The sequence below is a fragment of the Arthrobotrys flagrans genome, assembly GCF_004000055.1.
Source record: "Arthrobotrys flagrans strain CBS H-5679 chromosome Unknown unitig_0, whole genome shotgun sequence".
Taxonomy (NCBI): Eukaryota; Fungi; Ascomycota; class Orbiliomycetes; order Orbiliales; family Orbiliaceae; genus Arthrobotrys; species Arthrobotrys flagrans.
The window spans coordinates 670,177-688,174 of NW_027137550.1; the positions used below are offsets into that span (position 1 = coordinate 670,177).

The following is a 17,998-nucleotide window of genomic DNA, read 5'->3' on the forward strand; positions in this document are numbered from 1 at the left end:
TCTTTCGAATACTCCCTTGGAACGATATAAAAAGGAAAACTGCTGTAAAACACCTTTGCCCGCCCGTCTGATCTCAACCGCCCAACGTATAAACGCAAACACCCAGACCAATGTCGCAAGAAAAAGCTTTGTACACAAAAAAGATAATAAGGTATCGCGTTAATACAGCAGCGGAAACGAAGTAAAAGGTGTAGTTTTTCTTTGGTGGGTGAGACGGTTGAATAGAAGAAACTCCGGAAACAAAACATAGGAGATGTCAAACTCGATCTATTTCGCCGGCATTTTTTTTTTAGGGTAGCTGAAGGAAAAACAAGAGTAAAGGGGGAAAAAAGAGGCACCCAAACGCTAGTTTCCAAAATTTCATTTCCACGTCACCTTGATGCTCTCAAAATCAGACAAGCAACAGGGGTAGAGGTTATGATATGTAAATGTGAAGAGGGAGACGAAGGTAGGTGTGGTACTTGTCCCTGATCTCATATGTATACATGGTCGAAGGTCGTCGGGAAGTCGAGAAAGGTCGAGTAAAAGTGTATTAGTAGTAGGGTATGTAATCGTCAAACGGCAGAGCGAAGCCAACCAAAAGGATATCGATGTTTTTTTTGTCAACGAGGGGTTGTTGTATAGTATAATGTTCCGTTAAAGCCATTTCATCCGGTGCCCGAGTAAAACAAAGGAAGAAGAACTAGAAAGCAGAACTCCCAATTATGAAAAACCCAGAAAGCGTGAAACAAAAGGATGTATGTTGAAATTTACAATGCGAGGTTTAGAATGATGACGTGAGCACCAACTACCATCGGCGGGAGGAGTTGGTGTGATGATGAGGTCGCTGTGTGGGGTGAGGGATCATGTTTGGTGGGCTGGAAACACGCATGCCAGTATTGGGGTTAACGATGGGGATGGCATTACGGATCCTCTGAGAAGACTGTTGAGACTTCTGCTGCTGGTGATGGTGATGATGGTAGTTGATGGGACCGCCGAAGGAAGAGTGGGATGAGAAGGAGTAGGAGGATGAAGCGGAAGATGGTTGAATCTGATGCTGTAACGGAGAGCTATTTGGAGATCCGCTCGATAATGACGAGCGATCAGATCCGGAGTGAACGGATTGCAGCTGAGGGACAGTTAGCGAAGGGTCCCTAGCGAAGCCGAGAGCTTGGTCTCTCTGGTCTTTGTTGGACATACCTCTTCTTCCGATAACAGCGCCGGGCAGAATTCTAGATCATCGTCCAAGTCGAAGGACCTCGCCGCTTCGTAACGGAAACGAGCGTTGAGTACTAATGGACTCTGTTAGGTTTTTGTAAAAAAAAAAAAAACTCGGATATCACCGAGTTTTATCCCGAGAAGGGATGGAATATGCTTACATGTTCGTGTCTGAGCATGGAAGGAAGCGTAGGCGTACGACATGATGAAAGATTTTATGTGTATTTGTTGTTTTATAGGAATGTTACGGAAAATATTGTCGGTAGACAGGATGCAAGGACAGGTGTATCAGAAAGAGAGTCTGGGGATGAGGAGGTGGGGTTAGAAGGAGATGAGGGAGAGATGGTGTGGTTGAAGGTTTGGGCAGGAGAGTTCACTTGGAGAAAGTGAAAGGAGATTGGATTTGATTATGCGACGGCTTTAGAAAGGGGAGGAGGTTGTGTGTTGTGTGTTGTGTTGTTATTGTTTTTGTTGTGTTTTCGAGTCTTGTGTTGATATCAAAGATGAGATGATGAAGCTGATGATATAACGACAACTGATGATGTTGATGATTTGAGACTCAAGGATGTGTAATAATTATGTCGATGAGGGGCGAAGATAGGAAGATAGAGACAGAGAGATGAGAGAGATAAAAAAGGTGGTTGGGATAGTGTGTGTCGGGGGATGGCACGGAGGTTTTGAGACGAAGGGTGGACGGTAAAACGTAAAGGGGCAACTGTGAGTGGACTGGGATTAACCTTCTAACAACAAAGATACTACGGCAATGCGACTGTGGGAAAGAAGAAGAAGGAACTCAGACAGACAGTGGACGGCGCACCGGTTTTATTCTGTTCTGCCCAGTCCGAGTGCCAGCCGGGGTGGGCTAGTCCTCTACATTTGGTCTGAGCCAGTCTCGCCCGCTGTTGGGGGTGTTTTGGGCTGGTTCTGGCTCTGGCCTGTCTCCGAACCACACACCTGCTGTCTCTCTAGGCGACCCTCCTCGATGGATGCTAGCTGCATGGAGAATTCAGAGGAATGGTCCCAATTCTATTCTAAAACTAGTCCTGCAGCAACCTCTTCGAAAAGACAAAAAACGAAGAAAAAACAAATAATATATTACAATAAAGGGAAGGGTCTGTCCGCACAGCGCCCTGGATGGGTGGCATGGATAAATTGGGATATGTGGTGGCCAGACATGGTCAGATTCTGGTCGATCGATATCATAGCTTCCGGTACTTCCCTTCAGATCCATCGTCCGTAGACACTTCTCCAGAATCTGGTTCTCTTGCATGTACATCTTTCTGCACACCCGATTCTGGCGGATGGGTCAGGCAACATTTAGCGCTTCTCAAGCACCGGTCCCAACAAGGGTGATGCTGGCTTCGGACATGGACCGCCCTCCAACATTTTTCGCCTGGTGGCTGTATCTGATACATAACGTCTACCCCGCGTGCTGACTCCCTCACCAGTATCGTGGCAGGTCTTCTAGCAGGTTTTTCAGGCTTTTCGCCCTCCAAATTCTATGACCCATCAGGTATTTCGTTGGTACAATGTACCCGCAATTCCACGCTGTGGCCTGCTCGCGATGATGCACCACTCCTGCAGCATGACAATCATGGTACAGAACTAGTACTGGTACGGAACTAAAGGTTTGCTTTGAACTAGGGAAAAATTCTTTTTGGGGAAGGTCTGGATAAAATTCTCAGGAAGAAGGGGGCAAAGGGGTGTGCGCTCCCCTCCTTGATTGGCCAATCACCGGGTATGCAGAGGCTTGGCGCATTAGCTCGCAATGCAGCAAGAAACAGGTCCGGTGCCGGTCATTTGGCCAGCTGTAAAATCGGACTAGTGCTCGGTCTGTCCTGCCCTGTCGATGCGGCCTCGACGATGATTCCATCATCTGTTGGTGTGGCCTATGAGTGGCGAAGTCGAAGCTTGATAAATTCCGGAGTGCACCGCCTATCCCCGACCAGGATTCGCTATCAAATACCAGCTGGGAGGATGAAATTATGTAAGGCCCCCCTTCGTAATTCCCAATCTCGCCCGTTCCGTCAATCGTTAGCGAAAGATCCAAAAATGACAGGAAAAAAAGCTTCTTCCAGATAGACGTTTGTTGTGCTTTAAGTTGCGTGGCAGGTAAGCGGTCTCCACCAAGGGTGGTAGTTCGTTGGCAAATTTGAATTCCTGCCACTGCAGGAATGTACATGTACAAAGGGAGATCCACATCCGTTCGAATAGGGCTAGTCGAGACGAGATGGCAGGTCGCCCACCTGACCCAAGCATCTTATGCATGATCCAGATATCGATGCTGTTTATTCGGTGACTTGAAGGATAAACGGCTCCAAGCTTCGTCGTAGGCCGGTCCGAGTGCTGAAGCGATTTGCGACTCGTCTGAAGCGATAGTTGAGGCGACTTATGATAGCTGACGCCCCCTGATCAATCTAGCAACACTTTCCCTGCACACTTTATCCGTCCATGTCTCCCAAGCGTCATATAGCGAGATCATCTCTTGCGTGCATTCGATTATTGCCTCCATCTCAACACCTGATTCCGCAAACCATTCACTCATCTGAGACAATCTCGCGCTACTGTGGTTCTGAGGGTTGATACCGGATGCTGCGGATACGGCAGCATTCTGGCCAACCGACGACTGAGCTATGCTGCCACCCGCTCCCGCAGCAGTGCCCATACCTAACGCTGTGGAACCAGAAGCGTTCAAATTTGCTTGCGTGTGTATGGCAGGTCGGACAAACACCGCCAGGAATATAGCAGTGAACGCTATAGTATGCGGCGGATAAAGTAATATCAAGTCAGTAATATAGGAGTCATTCAGAAACGACCATGCAGCCATTATCTCGTCTGTAGACAACTTCAACGGTACTTGAACCTCCATCAATGTTCGGTAGGGGTGGTGAACGATCAGATAAGAGTTTAATTCTGATATCAGGTGGAATTCACATTCCGCAAGCTTGGCGATGTCCTGTGGAATAAACTCTATGTATGATCCAGATCAGCAAAACATTCGATTAAAGTTCTGAGGCAAGCCAGCTACGCGAGTCGCGCAGGCTGGGAAAATAACCGGCCGTACCCTGAAACAAAGCTCTCGCCTCATTAACCACGCTTCTGATGTGCTGTGGGCATTCCTCCATCTTGCAGGCGAGGTAGACGCATGTTGACAGCATAAGGTAGGGATTGGTATCCCGTATTGAAACCTTGAGGTAGAACCTCTTAAGATACGTTTCTGCCGTGGCTAGCGGTTGTTGCCTGAGTTGAAGACGACGGGCTAAACGTTGCAGACCTATAAAATTCTCCGATTCTGAGTTTCAAAATGTCCAGAATGAAGACCCGGCGCCACATCCACAATGGTGGCTGGAGACTTACAGTGATGGAAGTACAGCTGTAATTGTTTATGCTCTGGAAGTGGGAAAGCAAGGCCGAGTCCTTTGTTGGTATCCTCCTCGTCGAGACCTTTCCGCATATCTGCAATTTTCTCTCGGGTGAGCTGCCAGTGTGCTCTTTGAGTAGATGTCCAGAAGTTGGCTGCCATTTTGAAGGTCGAACGATGAAGAAGCTCTCTATGTTGACGATCCGGCAGGAGACGAAGGAGAGATAGCCGTAGAGGTCTGAATATATTCTTATATAGAACAGTATCCTAGCTAGTATGTATCTGCGTATGTGCAGTCCAAGCAGCGCTACGCGCCAGTCGCGACTTAGTTGGGAACTACCACCAGGCGTGGGTATCGGTCCGGTCGAATGATATTAAAGTATCCCTAGACCATTATTAACTTGTTACGATATTCTTCCTGGGAAAGCACCAGGAATGAAGCTGAATGCTGCTATTGACACAGCAATGGCAAACTGATGAGGTTGGAGGAAGGATTATTGGTGATAGTCGCTTCGTCTTGGCTCTGCACCTAATAAGACATTGAGCCGGACCGACTGGTTGCGCCGCGTTGTCGGATCAAGCATGATATCACACGAGGAAGCCGGCTGGGCATCGAACCTCCACCGTCCGGTTTACCAGATATCGTTCCGAGATTTTCAAGAATACTTCAACCAAACCGTAGTGTATTATTCACTTGCGACATATCTCGAAAACTACGAGTATCCTTGACAATCTACCACTCCGCTTCGGCTCGGGTTCCGCTATAGAATTAGTCTAGAACAGTACCTCGAGACATCGTTTTGGCTGACGTTCAATTCACCGACTCACTACATCCAACTTTTTGTATCACCATCGTATGCGCATGCTTTACCTACAAGGGAACCACGATCCGAATCTGTCGCAGCCCACGTTGTCCCAGAAGCGTTTATCGGGTTCGACTAAAAGCAAGCGACGATAAAGCACGCGAGATGCCACCGTAACTTGGCGAAATCACCCTCTTCCTTGAACATCGAACTCGAAATACACTCCCCCCCTCCGGGCGGCCGATCCTCATGACGAACAAAGGAGAGGAAGAGCCGAAGCGAGCCAGGCGGGCCCGCTTGCTCAGGCTCTTTGAGACGCTGGATACCAACCAACAGGGTCAATTGGACCTCGAGGGTCTGAGAAACGGCCTGAAGAGAATCAACCACCGTATGTCCTTAGCAGTCAAATAGAAGAACCAACAGCTCGAATATCATATCTCTTGAAGGGATACTTGAAGAAACCAGACGGCTGACGACCCACCTTCTCGCTTTCTACCGGCCATCCGGATAGCTCTCCAAAATGCCGATAAAATGCTGCAAGACTTGATGGATATTTGCGATACTAGTGGTGACGGTTTCATTCAATTTGATGAATTTGTAGTGTTTATGGAGGCGACAGAGCAGCACCTACGAGGTCTGTTCAATGCTATCGATAGGGACAAGAATGGACAGCTAGATCGGTCAGAATTGGCACATGCGCTAGAGAGCAATGGAATAAAGGTCGAGCCACACAAGCTGCAAGCCTTTTTTGATCGTCTAGATAAGAATAGCGATGGACAGATTACTTTTGAAGAGTGGAGGTAAGTTCTAGTCTTGATGAAGAACATCTGATAAGCGTTATCTAGCAGGATAAAGGCTAATTTACACTGGGTATAAAATCGTGAAGAGATTTTCTCGTTTTTATCCCACAGTTTGGAGAGGACGGTTTGGACCCAGGCATAAAGGCCATCTATTCGTACTACCTGGCGACTGTGAATGTCAATCCAGAAGGTATTCTTCCTTATCCCCCTAATTTCATCCATCGACACCACAACATCTGCATACCCCCACATACCACACAGCGCAAAAAAAATTTTTTTATTGATATCCATCAACCAATGATCATTTTCAACACTACCACAAATAAACTCGTTCCCAATGTACAATGCAGCGTTGTGTCAGATGAATAAACATGGAAGTCTTGGGAACATCGCTGATTAGTCGATTCTTTCGCCTAGGCGATGTTACTCTCAACGACGATTTGTTTGAGAGCATAGGTAAGCCTCGAGCCAACTTTGACGTCTTATGCAATCAGTGAAAACTCTATTAGATGCTGACCTATATAAATGTAGGCTTCTTCCTAGCAGGAGGCGCCGCCGGCGTAGTCTCAAGGACTGCTACGGCTCCCTTTGACCGACTTAAGGTCTATCTAATAGCCCAGACCGATGTTAGCCAAAAGAAGGAAGCAGCCAAGGTGGCAGCTGTCAAAGGTGAAGTTGGACAGCTTGCCAAGACCGCTACGAGGCCGATGAGAGACGCTATCCGCGCTCTCTGGAACGCCGGCGGAATACGATCTTTCTTTGCTGGCAATGGCCTCAATGTTGTAAAGGTTTTACCTGAAAGTGCCATCAAATTTGGATCATTCGAGGTTTGAACGCCCCTCCATATAAGTTCATGGCTCTCTCAGAAAGTTAAAATGAGAAACCCTCTAGGCTGCTAAGCGCCTTTTCGCTCGACTCGAGGGCGCAGATGACCCTAAGCACATCTCAGGCGGCTCGAGATTTCTTGCTGGCGGTGTGGGCGGCGTTGTTAGTCAACTGGCCGTATACCCCATCGACACATTGAAATTGTAAGCCTCTCACCAAAAGTGCAAATGCTATATCAAATTAATCAATTGTATAGTCGGATGCAATGCGAGATGGTTGCCGGAGGCCCACGCGGGAACCAGCTTATTGCTGCTACCGCCAGAAAGCTTTGGTCAACTGGCGGTTTCTACCGCGGTTTACCACTAGGCCTTGTCGGTATCTTTCCATATTCCGCCATCGACCTCGGAACGTTTGAATGGATGAAAAGGTCGTATATCACCGCGAGATCGAAAACCCTAGGAATTAGGGAAGAAGATTTCCAAATGTCCAATTTCGTTGTATTGGCGATAGGTGCTACGTCCGGTAGCGTCGGAGCCACCATCGTCTACCCGATCAACCTTTTGAGGACTAGATTACAAGCGCAGGGAACGGCCCAACACCCACAGACCTATACAGGTATGTGGGATGTTACCACTAGAACGCTGAAGCAAGAGGGTATGAAGGGACTGTTCAAGGGCTTAACCCCCAATTTGATGAAGGTTGTTCCCGCAGTTTCTATTGTAAGTCCTCGCTATCTAAGCCTTGCTATCTTGAGAGTATCGAAACTAACACGGAATAATCAAGTCTTATCTGGTGTACGAAAATTCGAAGCAACTTATGGGTCTAAAATAGACAATTAGGAATGTCATGGTTTATGTTTAGATACACGCTAGAATGCACACAGATGTACAAGGAGTTTCTGTCTTGCGACTGCATGTTTTTTATTATTATCACGAAGATGACGACAATGCCCTGTGCATGTAGAATATTCGCGCTTTCTTCCGCCCGTCAGAGCTCTGCTCTTTTCTGAAGTAATCGCAACTACGTGGTGCAAGTGAGGTCCTTCCCGTGAGGTTGGGATGAAGGGATAGTTATTCAAACTACGGCAGATTCCGTTCATTTCTGCACCTTGATTATAAACCTGTTGTCTCACGGGGTTTGATGCTTTAAATTACGAAATAGTAACGAGCAATCTCAATACTCGGAGATATCCCTTTACCCCCCGTCTATGACTGTATCCTTGTGACCCTCAGCTTCCTCTATCCATGTTTCAAGCGCCAGAGCACCCATGATCAAGCTACGAACTGGTATCGTCCGATTAGTATCCCGTGTCTTTAAAACATTTCCTCTCCTCTCACGAGGTGTATCATCCTCCTGATACTCGGCAGCTATCCAAACCGGCGGGTTCTAGCGAGATTTGAATCAGCACCATACATCGATATCCCAGTGTAGTCTATTCTAACATACCCCCTCTGGTGCCGTCGCCTCTTTCTTTAACTCCATTGACACAGAAAATGTGCAATTCCTCGGTAACTTCCCAAGTTTCCTTGTTGAATACGAAAGCTTCGTAATAACCGCTCTCATCTGTTCTTCCAAATCCACCAACGAGCCTGCCATCCTTTCATTCCCATCCTCGTCCGTCATCACAAACGGTGAGTGTACATCCGCAGCAGCGACGACCGGGAATCGCGATACGTCAAACACGAATCTTTCAAGTGGTTTGTTACTTGAAGAAATTATGTTAACGGCTATAAAGTCAACCGTACATTTCATTAACTCCTCGGCGCAAGCATCGACGGCTTCTTGGATCCATTGGCAGACGAGCGGGTGACGTGCTTGTCGGACCGGATGGTTGTATTTACGAGCAGCGATGAAGAGTGTCGAAGGGTAGATCTCGCGTTCGTAGAGGATTGTATGAATACTGACGAGAAAGAGGTCGGTGAAGGAGGTTATGAGGTTGGCGTAGGTGTCTATGGGAGGCATCTTGTGTGTTGGTGTAAACCTGACACTCGCTCAGGCGCCTTTCTTTGAGGCTAGGATATGTTCATAGAAGCGTGGCTACCCCGTAAATAACTACATTGTCGCGGGATGATAATTAAGCCGACTCTATTTGAGGCGTATTCGTGAAAATGTGGTCGTGAGCCTGAAAGTGAGTCTGTGGAATGGAACCAGCTACAAGGATGAGAGCTCAGGGTGGAGGGGCAAACCGCTCAACGCGTGCTCCACAATAAATATAGTATCGCGAACTCTTACTAAAATCATCCCACCCCACCAACTCAACCAATCACCCATCACGACTCCACTCCATCCCCGCCGATTGGGGAGTTCCATCACTTTCATTCCGTTATTTCGAATCCCTATCGACTTTAGAATCCATTGGGAGGCGTTTCAAGGACCCTCATACGGCAGCTTCTCGAAGACAGTTTAGAGTGTTTACCCTTAGCTTTTACGGAATCTCTAATCTCGGGTCGCAATGGAGCGAAAGTTAGTACAAAAGTTTTCCGCGATATCTCATGTAGTTTGTAGGCTGGCAATTGGGTGTTTCGATGGGGTTATTCTGGGGGTCTCCAAGCTTACAGGTTCACTTGTAGAGTCCACTTTCTCCTTACTGCCCTTCAGTCGTCTGAAGAAGGCCCGCGCCGTGCCGCAGAGGCAGAGTTATTCCAACTCTACTCTGAAGATGGTAAAGACCCATTGTCTCGCCCTCCGAAATTGTCTTCGATATAATCTTGGAAATGATGTTATCTACCCCCGAACGTATCTGACCGCTGTGTCGCCTCGCAGGCTTCCCAATTGCCCTTATCAACATTGCTGCCGCCACAGATCTTGATTTCACAGGCAGACAAGCGGCTATTGTCTATCTACGTTCCTTTATCGATGAAACATGGACGCCTCCGTACGATAAATATGTCGGCCCGCCGATTAAGGATGAAGTCAAGAATCAGATCCGTACATCGTTGTTACTGTTGTTGTCTGATAAGGAGAGAAAAATAAGAGCTGCGGCTGCTTATTCGGTTTCTAGGATTGCTTCATATGGTTGGTGTCTTTGTGGAATTGGGTTGGGGTATATGGCGATATTCTGATGGGCGTATAGATTTCCCGGAGGAATGGCCTTCTTTGCTGCAGGATTTGTTGAATGCCATTCCAACGGCGACGGATGAGCAATTACACGGTCTACTTAAGGTTCTTACAGGTGAGGGGATTTATGAATCAGCTTGCGAGACGTATTAGATGGCTAACCGTTGAAGATCTCGTCGAGGATGGATTCAGCGAAGACCAATTCTTCCCGGTGGCCCGCCAACTTGTTGAAGTTCTGCACCATGTTGCTGTTTCCGAAAACGTGGGTTTTGGTATCCTTATGAAATGCGCATAAGCATCAAGATGAGCTAAGGAACGTGTGAATCTCTAGCGCCCAACCACCATTCGAAGTTTGGCAGTACAGGCGATAAGATCGTGCATTGAGCTTCTGGAGATGGTCAAGGACGGCCACCCAGGTCCGGTTGAGCAATTCGCGACAGAAGTTGTCGGAGGCTGGATGTCATTCTTTATTCAAATATTAAAACAACCGTTCCTTCATTTGGCTGATACAAATGTTGAAGAGTATAACGGGTTGGTTACTCTGAAACTACAATCGTATAAGGTAGGTATCTGACCCCTAGCTAGGTACCGTTTGAGGCTAATATGGTGTTACAGACAATTAGCAAAATCGTCAGTGTTTTTGCAAATACGATGACAAAGTACATGCCAGAGCTCTTCGAAGTTACTTGGTCTGAACTCAGCGGAACGACTGAGAGATATGTTAAGGACTTTGTCGTAGGGGACGCTGATGGTAGACTCTCTAATGTGGATGGCCTTCCATTCACGCTCGACCTCCTTATGCTTGAGGAGGCGGATTTCCTCCAAGTTTGCTTGCGTGCTAAGTCGGTAAAAGAGAAATTCATGCGGGGTATCCAGGCGAACCCACAGCCACTTGAACAACTGATTTATACCTCCATACTTCTAGCACAAATCACTGGAGAAGATGAAGGACTTTGGGAGCTTGACTTTAATGTCTTTGTGGCTGAGGAGACGGCCATGACAGCCAATTATACAGCACGGACGGCGGCCGGTGATTTAATGATGGTAAGATAGCAGGCCAATTTTGCCACTCGGTAGAGAATAGAAAGACTTATGTTTCTGGGTATTTAGCGCTTGTGGGATTGGTTACAAAGTCCCGTCCTGGTCTCACTCGCGAAGTTCGCCGCCCAGGATCAGGCCAGTTGGAAAACCGTAGAAGCGGCATTCTACCTTCTAGAGCAGGCCATAGAAAACGGCGATGGTGGAAACACCTTTGCCCAGCTTAGCCCCGACATCATTTCTGGGATACTATCAAATCTTGAAAAGGCATTGAGACATGGTGAGTTATTAAGAATCTACAATAGAAACGTCATTTGGGTTGCTAACGGATCAATAGAAAACATCTTCCTGCGAGCACGAGGATGGTTGCTCGGAAGCAGTTTAACTGGGATCGAATTGCATCTTTTGTCGGGTTTCTTGAGTAAATTCGTACCGGCTTGCTTGCTAGCTACCTCCAACGATGCATCTGATATTGTCAAAATATCTGCCCTTCGAGCAGTTGAAAAGTTCGTCCAGTTGAATACCGTAGGGCGGTGAATTAAGCTAATCATAGCTCTAGTATCGCGGAGAACACGAACAAGGATGATATTCTTCGCTTCCAGGTCGACATCGTGATGAGTATTGGCAATTTCCTCTCAAGCCAATCACCAGAAGATCGCGAAGAGGCACAAGATACTCTCTCTGTACTTGCAAGTACACTCAAGGCCACAATACGAGTTGATCCACGTATTGCTCTCGATCCCTCTGCACCGATATTCAAACTCATCCTCATGCTCGGAGAAAGTGGTGCAGCAAATATCTATCTTTCGAACCAACTCCAAGAGATCATTGAGGACGTTACGGAAGGCCTTCCGGACGACTTCGTTGGGCTTTGCAATCAGGCTGTTCCGCTGATTGTTGAAATCTTGGATCGTGATTCATATCAAGAGGACAACTCTTTCACCAACGTGAGTAATACGACGCTCTAGATTGATCGAACCATATTAACGCCAAGCTAGTTGGCTGCCGATCTCCTCAATATTATACTTAGGAATGCACCGGGATCCTTGCCATCAGGCCTCGTTGCAACTTTGGTTCCTCGTCTCGTTCGGTTCCTTATGATATCGAGCGAGACTCCTCTCCTCCAGGTAAGCAGGATTACATTTGGGGTGGCAGAATTACGTACTAACGATTCTAAAGGCTGGTGCGGAATCGTTAAAGTCAATTGTTGAGAACGATAGCGCACAGTTATTGCAATGGTAAGGAGGGTTTTGGTCTGACACTCCTGCCACCGGATGCTGACTTTGACTAGGCACGATGGAAACGGTAAATCGGGCTTGGAGTTGGTTCTTTTAGTTATAGACCGTCTTCTTGGGCCAGACCTATCAGACTCGGCTGCCCTTGAAATCGGAGGGTTGGCCGCGGAAGTCGTTGATAAGGTGCAGAATCTCCAGCTTTCTTCAGTGGATCTATTCTAATACTTTGCACAGGCTGCGCAAGAACTTGGCCCCTATCTACCCGTCCTGCTGCGAGGGGTTGCCACAAGGCTCGCCACGGCTGCTGAGCCAAACCTCATTCAAAGCCTTATTGTGGTCTTTGCAAGACTAGTGATCAAGCAACCTAGCGACGTTGTTGATTTCCTAGCCACAAATTCCATCGGAGATAGATCTGGTTTACAGGTCGTTCTCTCAGCGTGGCTTGAGAATTCTAGCGTCTTTAGTGGATATGCGGAAATTAAGCAAAAGTAAGATTATAACCCGAAGATCATAACTGTGGAGCTCCGAATACTGACTAGTCGCGCCCATAGCGTCGTCGCTTTGGCGAATCTCTACGCTTTGAACGATCCCCGAGTTGCGGCTGTTTCAGTACAAGGTGACCAAATAGTGGAGCAAACGACACGAATAATGACTAGGGCTCAAAGGAAGAATAGTAAGACTACTAAACTCTATCACGCCCGGTCACCCGCTTAGGAATATATATTACGGGTACTGATTTACACTTAGATCCAATTCGATATACTTCAGTTTCTGCACCATTGAAGATTATCAAGGTTCTTGTCATGGAGCTAGGATCGGGATCGGCTTCGAATTCTACTTGGAAGGTTGATATGGCGGGTACGGCTAAGGGGCCTATTGAGGAACCTGTCGAAGAGGATGATGGGGAGTGGGAGGATGACGATGATACTATTGATTTGGGTAGCCATGCGGTTAAGCAGGCTTTGTTGGGACTCGGGGAGGAGGATGAGAGGTCTGCTTCGGCATTAAGGAGGGGTGGTGATGATGATACAACGGTGAGTGATATACGCAATTGTTTTGTAGTGTGGAGTATGGCTAATGGGAATTTTTGTGGGGAAGGCATTTATTGTGAACTTCTTTAGGGAGGCGTCGAATAATAATATTGGAGGATTTAATGAGCTTTATAGACAACTTACTGATGATGAGAAGCAGTCGTTATCGAAATTTGTTGGTTGATTTTCTTTTGGGATGGAGGGAGAATAGTTGGCGGTGATGAGAGATGAATTGCATGGAATATAGTGCATGAGATATGAAGTCTCCGAATTAAAGAATTAAATTTAAATAAACAGGAATATCAAGATCTACGCTTGGAGCTAGATATATGTGGGTTCACCGGTGCGCTGAGAACGAGGTACATCCTTACTGTCAAGGCAAGGCAAGGCGCAATGTCGACAGTCAAGGCTTTGTTGCATTTTCGAAATCCTAGAGATTCATCTTAGTCGGGAGATCTCATATTATTTGGTATTTACAGAACTTGTATAGTGGAATGCCTCCACAAAGTTAATTGCCCTCTAGGAGGTACTGGTCTCGTACCCAGAGGAGGTACTGAATTTGTCTACATTTTCAATGCGATAGCTCGTCCTCCGAGGGGTCATTATCCTCACTATCCCTATACGAAGAATCCTTTCTTCTTGACCGGCCAAATTCCCTTGTATCACTATATTTCCGTCTCACATTGTTACTCCCTCTACGGTCCCCGGTCTTCCTTGACGGAGGGGATGCCGAGGCCTGTGAGTAATCGTCCTCAGGTAGAGCACCATCTCTCCTTCTCCTCCTATCATCTGGCCCGCCATACGGGCCTTCTATGTATGCATTTCTCGAGGGAGGGGGTGCATCTTCATACGAAATACCCCAATCATAGCCGTCGGCCTCCCTACTATAGCCCCGTGTTGGCGGCGGCGGGCGCGAGCCATACCTACCTCCCCCTCCTCCGCGAGGAAGAGGTGGCGGCCCTCCATATTGAGACATCCTCGGGCCCGGGTAGCCCTGTGGCTGCATTGGACGTGCCCATAGAGACTGACGTTCATCATAGCGCCAATCATCTGCCCGATAGCCACCACTTTGGGCGAAGTCTCTATCAGTACTGTTAGTTGCTGCTTGCATATACTGACTAAACTTCCTGGTTGCTTCTGCGACCTGTTTAAAGTGGATATCGTCGAGAGCTGGCCCAACATATCGTACTCTAGATAAAGCACGCTTTGAAGCCGATCCACGAACTTTGAGGCTAGTATCATCGGCTTCCGATGCTCTTTGTTTTTGGGCGTCAGCAGCTTGACTTTTCTGATATTCATAATTGGCGAGCGAGAATGCAATCTGGAAAGCATTGCGTATCTGACGTCCGTTCCACCTTTCGAACTCGTCGGAGTTGTCGAAATGGTATTCTGCGAAGTTTAAAATACGTTTTTCTTCGATGAATAATTCGGGAAGCTTTTCGTCACACGTTTCTTGGAATTGGACGCGTTCCTTTTCCATTTTTTCGAGTCTGGCTATGTTCATTTTGAAGATTTCGATGGTTTGTTCTTTGTCGAGAGGTTCGTAGTAAAGGCTTATGTGGATGCGGGATTTGAATGCTTCGTCAAGGTGGCCGACTCTGTTGGTGGTAAGGAATAGTATTCCGCTATAGTATTCTAGAACCCTGAGGAAAACTTTACGTTGGATATATTAGTATTAATCATTAAAGATAATATGGATTTCCCGGAAAATATGGGGTATCCGTACCTGAGACGAGCGCATTTCGTTTAAGGTCTGACTTTTCCCTTCTCGAAAGGAAGATATCTGCTTCGTCCAGGAGCAAAACACAGTCCCAAAGGCCAGCGAGCCGGAATATTTCCGTCAAAGAATTTTCAACTTCTTTGGGGGTAAATCCGAGGTCTCCACACGTTATCACAAAGAGTGGTTTCCGATTAGACTGGGCTACTGCTTCAGCAGTTGCTGTCTTCCCGACACCAGGAACACCATGAAGTAAGATGATCAACCCTGCACCTTTTCCTAAAATCAGATCTTGATTCGTTCGCAGCTTTTGGCTCTCCTTGTGGATTTTATTTTTCTTAAAGTGAGAGTCTACCAAGCTTTGCACCAATTCCTTATATCCCGACTTAAGTTTCAGTTCGCCGAAGGGATTAGAGTCCACCGATATATCTTTCACATAAGAAACATCGATTTTAGCAAACTTGCGCTCGCGTAGAATGTAAACAAATAGCCGCCGTGGCAAAAGGATGTATTCGTTCTCCGTTATCTCTGGGTCGAGGCCGTTTAGAATGGAAAGAAGGAAGGGGTTTGATTTTATATATTCTTCTTGTTGACGGTCAACCACACTATCGTTACGAAGCGTGCGCTCTTGGATCTCTTGTCTACTCCCTTTAGCATCGAGCCATTCAAATATTACCATACTATCCTCTCCGATAGGGTAGTCGTCTGGATGTAGTTTGAGAGTGGAATGCTCAGGTTTCCAAGAGGGATTAGACTGCAGAGTTTCCGAAAAATCGACGATAACGTCGCTTTCCACATGTTGCGGTAAGCTATCAACTTGGCCCTCTTTTGCCCCATTCGAATCGTCGGCCATTGTCCAACCTTCGTAGTAGAGGTGTCGTCTTTCGACACAAGCTTGAAATCTTTTCCCTCTATCTTTAAGATCAGATAGAATGACGTCCGGTTGTTTGCAGTACCGAATAGGATAGACGTCGAGGGATATTATTTCCTTTTCTCCGGCCCACTGGCCCATATCGAAACGCTTGGTGACCATCCCGTACTTCTGTCCGTCATAATCGATGCTATATGCCCACACTGTGAAAGAGTTATTCTTCCCCTCGATATCGTCTGGGTCGTCGTCATCTATATTCGAACATGAAACGCCATATACCATCCATATCGACTGGTAAGCGGATGTACTCGGCGGCCGTTTCGTAGCATCGAACTTGTCGGATTTTTTCGATGTGGAGTCCCAAGCGGGACGCCAGTAGACGTAGTCTCCGAGTTTAAAGAGGTACCAGAGGTCGCTAAAACGGATTCTACGATGAGTAGTTCCGTTAAATGATTCTGGTAAGTGTATAAGTTCTTTGTCCACGAATTCGACATAGCATCTTAAGTGCTCTAACGCTTCGATGGTATCGATATCTGAGCCTTCGATGCCGAGTATTGAGCCACCGCCGATTGATTCTTCGTCTGATTCTTCGCCGGGGTCTATGTCATCTGGGTCAAGATCCTTCTGTTTTTCCTGTGCCGCATTTTCGGGATTTGTTTCGGCAGCGCCGAGTTTCTCCCCTTTATTCGCCCATCGTTCCTCTAATATACTTAGAATCTTTTTCATCTCAGGTTGGTAATGAATAAATAGCTTAAAGGGTCGGAAAAAAGTCAAAGGTGTCGTCGAACGTCCAAAATCGCCATTGGCCAACCGTCCAAGAATTTTAAGAATCGGAAGGGATTGTATTCGAATTCTGTGGATCCAACCGTTCGAGTTCACATCGTCACTCAGCGGTTTGATATTCCTTCTTGCAAATGAATCCTTCTTGCGGCCTTTCCTTCTCTTTTCTTCTCGGTAAACTTCCTTGATGAGATCGTTACCGCCTCTGAGAACTTCGATGATATTATGTCCATCCTCGGATGTGTACCGATTCTTAAACCTTTCGAAGTCCATGTACTTGACAGCGGGAATTAAATTTCTGGGTCCATTTCCGTTGCTTCCTCGACGAATCGGCCAGGGCCATGCTGCATAGCCAGTAGGGCTGGTAGCAGAAAAGAAAGAATCAGCTGGCTGTGGGCTTTGGAAGTTTGTAAATATGCCTAAGCCTGAGGGTACTATAGATACATATTGTCGGTTCAAGTTCTATGGTTAGTATCATCTGAATACTTATGTACGTAAATTTCGTCGATATGTTTAAGATCTTACGTTTTATGTCTGTTGATGAACTCGGGTTATCAATAGATATCTGAGCCAAGCCATCAGACGATGGTGGCAGAAAACTGCTCGGGCTCATCGGTGGCAGCCCAGAAGCCATTTGCAGGCTCTAGCTACGAGCTGCGTAGTATATTTACGTTAATTAAATTCAAGAAAAATCTCCAGACAATCAAATCCGCATGGATAACCGACCTCGAAATATAACTAATGTGTTAGCCTTAGTGTCGATTTTTTGTTGTTTCAGTCCCAGAATACTTCTATGTAGATAGCGTGGCCGGCTTCGTTCCTCAATTCAAAATCTTGACAGAGGGGTTTTGAAATCGCTAAATCATTTGCACTGGTCTCCTTGCGGTAAGGCTTTGAAACCAAACGGTACCCCCAAGCCCTTTTTCTTCCTCACCAGTTCTGCAGAAACTAGGTAGGCGTGACTCCACTGAACTCCCAGGCATTAGGCATTTCTTGGGCCGGAAGGATCCAGGTTTGGTATCGGACGACGGAATGTAGGCCGCATAAAATAAGAATTGTTTTTCAGCTGTAATTCCTTGGCCAGGGAGCCACCCACACGTGGCTCGGTTATGGGACATAAATTGTATCATCGAACGACTTGGACCCCGCACCTCTCGAGCCTCATGACCTTAATATGAATGATCAATGGTATTATATTGTTGCCTGTAGTTGATTCGGCGATTGATAGTGCAGTGGGAAATCTCGTGGATACCCCCTGAAACCTTTTCTTAATTGGATTACTG

General features: G+C 46.8%; 6 protein-coding genes across 7 annotated transcripts; 2 read left to right on the forward strand and 4 right to left on the reverse strand.

Annotated features, from left to right (window-relative positions):
- Positions 1–636: 636 nt before the first annotated feature.
- On the reverse strand, positions 637–1,401 carry DFL_003307 (uncharacterized protein; the record flags this gene model as incomplete). Its single annotated transcript, XM_067632226.1, has 5 exons — positions 637–682; positions 754–826; positions 907–1,108; positions 1,180–1,271; positions 1,359–1,401. The coding sequence occupies 5 exons, from the start codon at positions 1,399–1,401 to the stop codon at positions 637–639; spliced, it is 456 nt and encodes a 151-aa protein (XP_067490515.1).
- Positions 1,402–3,586: 2,185 nt separating this feature from the next.
- Positions 3,587–4,720, reverse strand: DFL_003308 (uncharacterized protein; the record flags this gene model as incomplete). Its single annotated transcript, XM_067632227.1, has 3 exons — positions 3,587–4,167; positions 4,262–4,471; positions 4,555–4,720. The coding sequence occupies 3 exons, from the start codon at positions 4,718–4,720 to the stop codon at positions 3,587–3,589; spliced, it is 957 nt and encodes a 318-aa protein (XP_067490516.1).
- An 890-nt stretch (positions 4,721–5,610) lies between these two features.
- On the forward strand, positions 5,611–7,817 carry DFL_003309 (uncharacterized protein; the record flags this gene model as incomplete). Its single annotated transcript, XM_067632228.1, has 8 exons — positions 5,611–5,749; positions 5,873–6,161; positions 6,248–6,351; positions 6,579–6,617; positions 6,693–6,988; positions 7,053–7,189; positions 7,243–7,705; positions 7,770–7,817. 8 exons carry the CDS (start codon positions 5,611–5,613, stop codon positions 7,815–7,817), a joined length of 1,515 nt encoding a protein of 504 aa, XP_067490517.1.
- A 363-nt stretch (positions 7,818–8,180) lies between these two features.
- DFL_003310 (uncharacterized protein) lies at positions 8,181–8,948 on the reverse strand (the record flags this gene model as incomplete). The annotated part of the gene is made up of 2 exons (XM_067632230.1): positions 8,181–8,372; positions 8,433–8,948. 2 exons carry the CDS (start codon positions 8,946–8,948, stop codon positions 8,181–8,183), a joined length of 708 nt encoding a protein of 235 aa, XP_067490518.1.
- A 490-nt stretch (positions 8,949–9,438) lies between these two features.
- DFL_003311 (uncharacterized protein) lies at positions 9,439–13,531 on the forward strand (the record flags this gene model as incomplete). Of its 2 annotated transcripts, none has more annotated exons than XM_067632231.1 (17): positions 9,439–9,449; positions 9,557–9,648; positions 9,750–10,001; positions 10,060–10,158; positions 10,214–10,305; positions 10,375–10,605; positions 10,659–11,087; positions 11,154–11,361; positions 11,419–11,587; positions 11,641–12,028; positions 12,080–12,208; positions 12,261–12,319; positions 12,373–12,499; positions 12,551–12,804; positions 12,868–12,989; positions 13,064–13,350; positions 13,415–13,531. In XM_067632231.1, 17 exons carry the CDS (start codon positions 9,439–9,441, stop codon positions 13,529–13,531), a joined length of 3,066 nt encoding a protein of 1,021 aa, XP_067490519.1. The 2 variants fall into 2 exon arrangements, with proteins under 2 accessions (XP_067490519.1, XP_067490520.1); XM_067632232.1 differs by having other exon boundaries at positions 13,085–13,350.
- Positions 13,532–13,918: 387 nt separating this feature from the next.
- DFL_003312 (uncharacterized protein) lies at positions 13,919–17,328 on the reverse strand (the record flags this gene model as incomplete). The annotated part of the gene is made up of 3 exons (XM_067632233.1): positions 13,919–15,000; positions 15,074–17,149; positions 17,241–17,328. 3 exons carry the CDS (start codon positions 17,326–17,328, stop codon positions 13,919–13,921), a joined length of 3,246 nt encoding a protein of 1,081 aa, XP_067490521.1.
- Positions 17,329–17,998: the final 670 nt, after the last annotated feature.